General features: G+C 44.7%; 1 protein-coding gene across 4 annotated transcripts in view; it reads right to left on the bottom strand.

Moving 5' to 3' along the window:
* Nucleotides 1-9,329, bottom strand: part of sema3fa (sema domain, immunoglobulin domain (Ig), short basic domain, secreted, (semaphorin) 3Fa) — a 48,740-nt gene extending 39,411 nt beyond the window's left edge. For all 4 annotated transcript variants that reach the window (XM_062546256.1, XM_062546255.1, XM_062546258.1 and 1 more), the window contains exons 1-2: nt 9,002-9,329; nt 7,007-7,160 (exon numbers count right to left, since the gene is read on the bottom strand). In XM_062546256.1, the coding sequence (XP_062402240.1) occupies nt 7,007-7,118 (112 nt within the window). In that variant the 5' untranslated portion in view covers nt 7,119-7,160; nt 9,002-9,329. The remainder of the gene's footprint in view (nt 1-7,006; nt 7,161-9,001) is intronic.
* Nucleotides 9,330-10,000: the final 671 nt, after the last annotated feature.

Here is a 10,000-nt window from a genome sequence, read left to right as displayed (position 1 = left end):
CACACACACCCACACAAAGACACACGCACCCACACAGACAGACAGACACACACACACACACCTATATAAACCAGACCCTCATCCCAGACCCATCCAAGAAACACTTCCCACGCCGTGTCTCAACAGTTAGAAATGCGCCTCTGGGTTAGCACGTGCAGCTCGTGTACACAGAGACTGACTTCATACCACCGACGCGACAAGCTCCTTGGCACTGCCGCCGGAAGTAGCTAAAAAGGTCCTCCTCGTGCCTCCGCGAGCCAAAAGGCCTTAACAATGCAGCGAGCAGAGCAATCGCTAGATGGTCATGAATTATTTGGCCTCGTGGTTTTCACATCAGCGGCGGCGTCGAGAAGAAACCGTCGGCTCTTTGCTTGCCCCCGTCTGGTCGTCGGGGGCTGAGGAGCACGGTGTCTAGACGGCAGCAGTCTCATATAGCATCCTCCCCCGAGAGAGAGCCAGATACGGTGACGCGTCGGCAGCGCTTTCATCTGTCTGTCTGTCCGCCCGCCAGCCTGTCTGTCAGGTGCAGGGTGACCTCTGTGGCGATAGGTTTGGTCGGTCGAGTCTGCCAAGTTTATCTCAGGCAAAAAAGAAACACTGGTTTGTTTCTTTGACGCAGATGGCAGATCGGTTTACAGATGTTTGCGACTGCATGTGTGTGTGTGTGTGCGCGTGTGTGTTTGTGTGTGTTTTTGTCTGTGTGTGTGTGTCTGTTTGTGTGTGTGTGCATCTCAACTTTCAGGTTATGTTTCACCAGTGTACTGAATGTTGAGTGTCTCTGAATGGGTTAGGGTGAGGCATTTGAATTCTTGAATTCTAGAAGCCACACACATACACACACACACACAGTCTTCTCATCACAAAGAATTCACGGTGTCTCATCTGTGCTTCTCCCTCTCCCCACTGAGAGTTGACTCAGGCATGAGAGAGGTCACCTCATCCCCAAGGCCCGACAATCTGCGGTCTTCTCCTCGTCTCCAGACCACACCGCTACGCTCCGCACACACTAATCCCTTTGCAACATTTATAGTGATTGGATAGGGGATAACACTATCAAAAATGGCACCCCGAGCCACACATTTCAATGTGGATATCCGGCGAGCCGCGGTGGAGAAAGCGGAATGCGTTATGGCCTGCGGCGCTTTAGCGCGGGGAATCGCAAACAATCATAATTGGAAAGACAAGTGTGAGAGAAATAGTCAGAATCAAATGATGTCAATCTCATTAATAATGCATTATTCCTGCCCTAAAGACAGACAGCCAGTGTGTGTGTGTGCGTGTATGCGTGTGAAAATGTGTGTGTGTGTGTGTGTGTGTGTGTGTGCGCGTGTGGTATGTTTTGAGGGGGTGGTAAGGGAGAGCAGGAGAGAGAGAAAGTGAGAGGGAAAGATTACAGATAATTGGATAATTTGGTGTCTGGGTTTGTATCGTTTCACCTTGCCGCTCGTTCTCACTCTCGCCCCCAAGGAGCGTCCGCCTCGTCCTCGGCCTTCACGGGGTCAGCGGCGCACCAAATTTAAACACTCTCAAATGTGACTGTCCATTAGCTTCACGCGCTGTGCACCCACCCACCGCACAGGATGACCCTATTCCCACACAAGCGTTCCCCCACACACCATCCCACCCCTTCCCACGTCATCATCCCACGGCTGAAGTCCCTTCTGTTGGAAAAGGTCAAGTGCCACAGAGCCTTGGCACCCCAAAATAACCCCTGATTGGGGCTCATTTGGAGATAAATGTCGGCGCCCTGGAGAAAACTGCCTAGTGATGGACACAGCTGTGATAGCCGACATGGGACGAGGCTATTGTGAGACGTTTAAAAGGCCCAAGTTAGTTAGCAATGATTAGCCGTGATGATTGCCCATGATGAAGTTCAGATTGACGCCGAACAGCACCTGTTGGGCAGATGGTTGCGCCCGCCACAGTCTAAGGACCAACACACTGCAGACATTCGATAACTGACAGCTCAAAGATAATTTACTTTCTTATTTATTTATTTTTGGACCGCGACTTTCACCTTGTCCCGAAGAAATGTCTCTCCGAGTCCTGACCCAAATTAAAGGCATTTTTGTGACAGGTGTCTATAAATCTATACACCCACAGCTTATCTCCCCGTCACAGGTCTGAGCCACTGTGGTGACGGGAATATCAGCTCTTTGCAGATGTGAGGAGCTATTTTATCTTCATAACCTTCACACCCACAGTGATATGATTTGAACTTGTTAAGGGTGTGAAGAGCGAAGACCTCTCAAAGACACTCTCACACACACACACACACACACACAGAAACACTTTCTCTGTGTGTGTGCTCCCACACATGTCGCTCTTGTGACAAGCTGGGGGATGATCATATGGTTTTGCGGCAGCCACACACAAAAAAAACTAATCATAATTTCTACAAATAGTTGAACCACCTACTGAGAAAACAGCCATTTCTGGCAATTCAAAATGCCTGTCAGATCTGCTTCCAAGGGTGGAGTGATGCAATTGCCGTTGCAAATAACTGTGCTCAATGAAATAGGAGCTGCCTGACTTCATCCCATCTGATTACACCATGTTGACATACGGCCGCCACTATTTGCCAGATGTCAATCGCGAGAGAAGGAAAAAAAAAAAAAAAAAAAAAGATGTCACTGCGATGCCAAGCGTGGGTCAAACACAAGGTCTTTCTTGCTGCGAGAGATGTCGTTCCTCCTCCTCCCCTCCATCCTTTCCCCATTAATCTCGCTCTGGGAGAGCAGGGTGGCTGCCGCCACCGCCTTCGTCCTCATATGAAATCTCCTTTGTTCCGCCAGTGGTTTATTACTGCCTCTTATCACAGCTGATAACTTGGTGAATGTGTCCGTGTGTGTGCGTGTGTGTGCAGGCGTGTGTTTGTGGTAAGGGTAAACACATGCTTTGGGTTTTATGGACAGACACAAATGGAGGCCTACTGGATGTGTGTGTGTGTGTGTGTGTGTGTGTGTGTGTGTGTGTGTGTGTCTGTGCGTGTGTGTGTGCGTGTGTGTGTGCGTGTGTGTGTGTGTGTGTTTATATCCTGCAGGCCCTCCAGCCATACTGTGCCTCCCCATCTCCCTCTCTCATTCTCTCTCATTACATAGCTCCACCGACCGACACCTTCTCACACTTCCTGAGAGACCCCGCACAGGTAAGATCCACATTCCCTATTATAACCAACAGCGCTCATGAAAGATCCCTATATAAACCTGTGAAAAAAAAACAAATATCCAATTCTAAGCAGCTGAAACCCATTGAAAGGACACCTCAGAGTTAATGTGACCTCAAAGGATCGAGTGCTTTTCACATCTGCAGCAGGTTTTGAATGAGTCTCTCAGTGTTGGAACTGAAATTTTATGCGTTTGAACTCTCAAGCAAACTGCGGGGGCTTGGCACCGCAGTGTCCCAACGCAGGGGCCTGGAACGCAGCCGACAAGAGTGCACACTGCCAGGTGGATAAAAAACAATTTGTCCAAACATTGTGTTGATGTGTGAAGAGATCAAAATGAGAACAATGTGTTTATTTGCATCTGTTTATCAGCTTTTATGTGTCTTATGAACCGTTTATGTGCCTCCTTACGCACGTGTCTTGGTGTTGGTGTGTGTGTGGGTCTTCCCTTCATGTGAGTTGTATTTATGTCTTATTTCTATGTGTCTGTGCACAGATCACATATCAGCTTTTTATGTGTCTTATGAACCTTTTATGTGCCTCCTTGTGTACTGTACGTGTCTTGCTGTTTGTTTCTGTTTCTATGTGTCTGTGCACAGGTCACATAGGTGCATGTGAATTTGAGTATATGTGTGTGTGTGTGTGTGTGTATGCTAGCATATACTGTATATGTGTATGTGTGTGTGTGTGCGTGTGTGTCTTTTCTCCCCGGGGCAGCACGTTCACAGCAGCTTTTCCCTCCTTGAATGTGCCCTGGGTGTTTTCTTAACCACCACTCAGGGATGTAAATACGGGGAAACATGTCCGTAAATCTGTTGTCACGTCAAAACAGGAGTTCCGTGGAGGTTTGTTGCGCTTGCATAAATACACGCAGGCTAACACAAACTCGCTCGAATACACTCCTCGGAGCACATCGTTACGCATGTAAATCCCCTCAGCTTTGCACCGCTGCCACGGAAAGGATTCTTTTCCTTCTTCTTCTTTTTCAATTTTTTTTTTTTTTTTTTTTTTTAAAGAAAAAAAGGATGGGGCGAAAGAAAAGAAATGATCACGAGAGATCTAAGATATTCCAAAAAATGTCACAGTAACAGGAACTATCTAGAGAGGAGGCAGAAAATAGACCAGAGAGTGGGAGGTGAGATAAGTGACCGAGGACTCCACATTCCTCCGGCTCCTCGTTAGGGCCCATTCTCATCAGTCACGGGGGTTCCGGAGGCCCAAGACCGTCTCCCTGCACTGGGCACGGCACCTCATACATCTGAGGGTCCTCTGGACCCATCTTCAAAATGAATGGGTGTGAATCTGGAATGGGTACTCCCTCTTTTTTTTTTTTGTCTTCCAGCTCCTCATATAGAGACCGGCGGCAGCCAAGTCTTCTTCCCTGGAGGAGATAGCAGAATCTCCTTGGCAGCCATCCCATTCCTCTTCCTCCCTTGCAGCTCTGTGCTTTGTGCATGTGTTCTGGCATCCTGCTCAATCTATGTTCTTACTGGATCTATGTGTTCTAATGTGAAATGTGCATATCTTAGTGTTTGCATTTAAACACATTTGGAAGACTTGTAGAAGGGTGCCTTTAGTATATTTGCTTGAGATATACTCTACAGATCTATTTTTCAAAGAATAAGGCTAAGTAGTTGAAATATTGATGATATACCTTTGTCTACTATTGATTTAAGCAATGCATGTATTTGTGTGTGTGTGTGTGTGTGTGTGTGTGTGTGTGTGTGTGTGTGTGTGTGTGTGTGTGTGTGTGAGTGTGTGTGAGAGCGAGAGAGACAGAGAGAGAGCGAGAAAGTGTGTAACTAGGTGAAGAACAAAGCCCTCTCCACTGACTTCCTAATTCACCATTCAGAGCCATTACTCCACAACACAAATGCAGATAAGACTGGGCAAAGTCTACTCTTTGGTTAACCATCATAGTGGTCATCCACAAATATCCACCCCTCATTCCTCTGGTGAAATTTGCTAGGAATCTCACATGGCAACCAGGGTCATTTATAGAGTACTGAAGCGTGATGTTGATCAATTAACCTATTTAAACTACAATAGGGTGCCAAAGCCATGACATAGCATTGTCAAAGCAGCAACTTCATTGTTTAAATAGGTCAATTGATAACATTCTTTCACAAGCTATTTTTCTATAAGAGGCACGTCTTTTGTCATTTGGTATGGACAGATTCAAGTTTGGACAATGATGTTGCATTGTCTCTGGTCACACCACTACACATACAGTACTGTACGAAGCTTGTAACTTGGGTGCCAGACCAGTATGATTGGTCAGTGTGACGGCTGATAAGCTCGAGAACAAGAGCAACAGCCACCTGAGCACAGTGACAGATTGATGACATCCAGTAAGTCTATTTACAGACAATCACTGAGTTCCAAAACTCCACAAGTTCTAACTTATCATGTATCAGTCTTATCTAGCTTATCATTCAAATGACTTGGATTTGATGAGCGAGTGAAAATAATAATCATTTCCATTCATGGTAACCACAGACGACCCAAATTTATCAACACATTCACAGACCCTTGTCATGGAATTACAGGGGAATGTGCTCAGACTTGAATAATTCAGGTTGTGAGAGACTGCAAGGTTATCATCTGAAGAGGAGAAAAAGTGTTGCTCTTAGAAACCAATTAAAAGGAAAAAAGCGAAAGTGAGGAACTCAATAAAAAGCAATTTAAAAAGAAAACGATTGCTGGGAGCGGTTAGGGGAGGCAACAGACTGTGAAATCTCTCCTGATGAGAAAGCAAAAACAGACAGGTTAGCAGGAGCGAGCACAGAGGCACCTCTCAGCACCTTAAACCTCCTCTACCTCTACACACCTCTCTGTACTCAGATTACTGAATCAGCCCAACGCAGACCAAAGGCCCTGGACATCAGCCCTTTTTAATCCCCATTGGACGCACAATGGATATTTCCACATTATTTCTTGCCCAGATTTCTATTAATTCCCAGTGCAGTGACTGAAAAAGTACACACACTACAAAAAAAAGTCAATAAAAAGGGTGTAAGGGTGTTTTTTGTCTAAGGAGAGTATTAAATATCAAATTACACTGGCTGTAAATCAAAAGGAAAAATACCACTCCATAAAGGGAAGCATGGATACTTGCACAGCCTGCATGCCTATCTGAACATGCACACACTGGTTGCATCTAGGCTACGCAATGATTCAAATCTGGAATAGAAGGCAAACATGTGCTTTCTCAAATCATCTGCTACAGACCTAAATTATGAACCTTCAATTCTGCCAAGTTTACTCCTCGAGTGAATACTTTCAAACTAGCCTCACCAACACATTACTGCCAATCTCTCTGCATACAAAAGCAGTAGATCAGCTGGCCTAGTGTGAAATACTCACTTGCTGAGGAAAGCTGAAAGCACTGTGAGTAAGAACTGAACTGAGAGTGTTTTTTTCCCCCCCCATCGACTGACACACACTGAGCCATCGCTCCTTTCCAAATAAATCAGTTCCTGAAAAACAAATTCTCCCTTGGGACTCAGCACTGTCATGATTCAGCAGTTTGTTCAGCGAAATGTTTGGTCCAGTCATGCTGAAGAGAGCGGCCCGTGGCAAGGCGCGCACACACACACACACACACACACACCGTAGTAGTATCGCTTCCGGACAGCTAGAAGTGGGTATCAGCACAATCTACCACCTACATACCCTCGGTTTCCACCACAGTGCTCACAGTAACTAAAACCACCTGTGGACAGAAAGCCAGAGGCCAGCTCTGGGTTGCCGCTTATGTTAGCAGACCAACCCATCCACCACATGATAATCAGGCATAACCCAAAACCTACAGTGTGAGAAAAAGGAAGTGGTCCTTACCTTTGAAGGACAGAAAAACTCTGGGAGCTGAAAGGGGGTTGCTGTGTGAGGGGTGGGTCACTAGCAAGAAGACCGTCAAGGTCTCCAGGACCAACCATCCAAACGGTGACATGGTCTATCAAGGACCAAACACACAGGAGTATGGCAGACAATCCTATAAATACAATGAGACAGAACAAGTCAGCAACATGTAGAAATAGCACTTGACATTCAGAGAGAGCCACCATCAGCCAAGGTTTGTCAGAGATAAATCGGGATTAAAATATCTAGTTAGGGAGTGGTCCAAAAAAGGGGTGGTGGGAACACAATATCCATCAAAAATTAAAATTCTCATGTGTACCTCACCTCATTACGTAGACCACCCAATGACAAAGGAGAAGTATTTTGTGTTGTTTGTTGGGTGGTCTATGTTTTTAAATGAACGCACGCAGGAACGATGTGTATTCGTTGTGATTTCATTCCTTTTCACATTAATTGCACATGTTGTAGACCAAATGTTTATCCACTCGTTACACCACCTCCCAGCTTCTCCGTAGCATATACCGCGCCCGTGGGTGTTGCGCGCGGAGAGCAGAATCTCAGTTGGGCGTCAGACCGCCGATCGAGCTCCGCAACAAGCGGTAGCAGCTGCCGGGCTCTCCCTCTCCCTCAAAAGAACACCACGCTCAACGCAATTGCAAGACAGAGTCGGCCACATTACAACTAAGTTTACAAGCAATTATTTCCAAATTGCATGTATGTGCAACAATTCTGGCGAACGCGTACAGCTGTAAAAATATGAGAGGGCTATATCAATTTTACACACCACTAAGTGGAACATATTGGCTGTACAATAATGTTTAAATAAATAAACAAAGAACATGATCTGTCACGAGTAGGACTGTCCAATTTTGTGTGACATTCCTACATGATGGATTATGTAGCCTACCAATGACAAACTGAAGTTATAAGAACACCCTTTATTAATCTAGCAGCGTGTTTACGCACGAGATACTGGCATGCACTAGATAAGTATTCTGTCATATTACAAAACACAGTGAGACTATGTTTGTTTTTGTATAGCGCTCACGGACTACTTAAACTGGCGTTTGGAACAATCAAAATGATCACTCCACGTTGTGACAGCCAACTGATTCACACGGGACTTAAACGCGCAACTGTCCACTGCCACCTGCCCTGACGAAACAAGTAGTGAAAGAAATGAACTTCTCTCGCGGAATTACCTCATCACAAAGATTCAAAATAAACAGTTGCCCATATTTCACGGGAAAGGTGGTGCACATTTAGCGGAATATGTGACGAAACCTTCACTTGGTTCATATGGCTATTTAGAGATGGTTTCTAAAGTGAGTGACCTTAGATCACACGCATTGGCCTCTTCAAGAAGGCGCCAGACATTGAACAGCTATTTATGATTGATTAGGAAAACATGCCCTACTTTTGTTGAAAAGAGAAGCATATCAGAGTGATGGCCTATTGTGGATCTTGGCGATGGGTTACAGAAGTTATCCAACCATCATTTTTGACTTCACAGTCATTAAATTGACGTTGAAAACTGGCAACATAACAACAACATGGCTTTGCTAAACCAACACAACAAATGAAGCACAGTCATACAGCGCATGAAAACAAACTAACTAACCAATTTACTAACTAACTTACAAACAAAAAGATTTTGCAGTGACCTGTTCAAGTGTCTCATAGTCAAGCTATCCCAGTTTAGTCCAATAAACATTGGAGACCAATCAACCTCTCATATTCTGTTTTTAAATACTGCAATGGTGTGGTGCACTAGTCTACTTAAATTACCACAATTAAACTAATATACTTCCGTTTACAAAAACAGGAAAATAATAAACTGACAGAGTATTTCGACATATTTGCACTAAGCTACAGACAAAACACTGTAAATCATTAAAGAGCTGTACAAATCCATTCTGAAATTCTAGCAGCGAGATATGTTAGTTGAATAATGCAGTAATGAATTGTTTTTACCTAGTTTGCGCCTGTCAGTCAAATGACCCCACACTGATTCCAGGCATATATCCTGCAGAAAGTAGAATCCGAAGAATACGCTCCCTTGGTGTGCTCCAAATCAGCAGCCGCGCGCAGAGAAAGAAAGTCTTCTGTAAAGCCGAGAGGACATTCACTCTCCTAATCTTTCTTTTTTTTCCCCCCTTTAACTATTATCGATTATTTCGGTTCAGTCCAACAGAGTTCAACCTCAGTGTTATTCCGAGTACAAATGTTTTGCAGGGGAGAGCTCCGAGTCGGTTGGTTCGCTCTTGTGCCGTGAGTGGGTTTGAGTGTGAAGGCAGCGTGTCACGCCTCTCTAACTGCGTACTGAGATGTGCGGGCAGGTGGATCCAGAACGTCTCCCTGACACAGACCACGCCCCGTTGGGCGGGGATTTACCTTCCGAGCCTCGCCCGTTTTCAAATCCACTAGGTCTAGTCTGAAGGGAAAATTTGACCAATTTGTATTTCCATCTCCAAGTTCACTTCCCCGATGATAATAATAGGTTGCAGAACCTGACAAAACAATATGAACTAATGTACATACCAGTCTGTTGTCAAGCTGTGGCAATTATTTATTTTCCCTTTAAGGCAGGGCTTGTCCTTAGAAAAAATCAGTATTGCCAATTTAATAGACTCAAACTATGAATCTTGCGACCATAATGATGTATTTGTTACATTCAATACTTGAAAAAAAAAAAACCTTGAAGGGATTCCTTAAAAATGGTATAAAGAACCATTTAGGGGTGGCATATATGAAGCTTGCATTTTGGTTCAATATGGCACCTTTTTTCCTAAGAGTTAAATATCACATGAACATTTATGCTTTACTTCAGATAATGTCTGATGATGGGGAGTTTCTGCTGGAATATACCATTTATAAAAGGAGGAGAGCCCTCCATTACATAGCAAACATTAGATGTTAGTATTTCTAGTGAGATCTTCCCCTGGTCAACTTCCACACCAGATTGAAAGTAGA

Source organism: Sardina pilchardus, chromosome 9, assembly GCF_963854185.1.
Source record: "Sardina pilchardus chromosome 9, fSarPil1.1, whole genome shotgun sequence".
NCBI classification, from domain to species: Eukaryota; Metazoa; Chordata; class Actinopteri; order Clupeiformes; family Clupeidae; genus Sardina; species Sardina pilchardus.
This window is presented reverse-complemented; position numbering and strand designations above follow the sequence as displayed.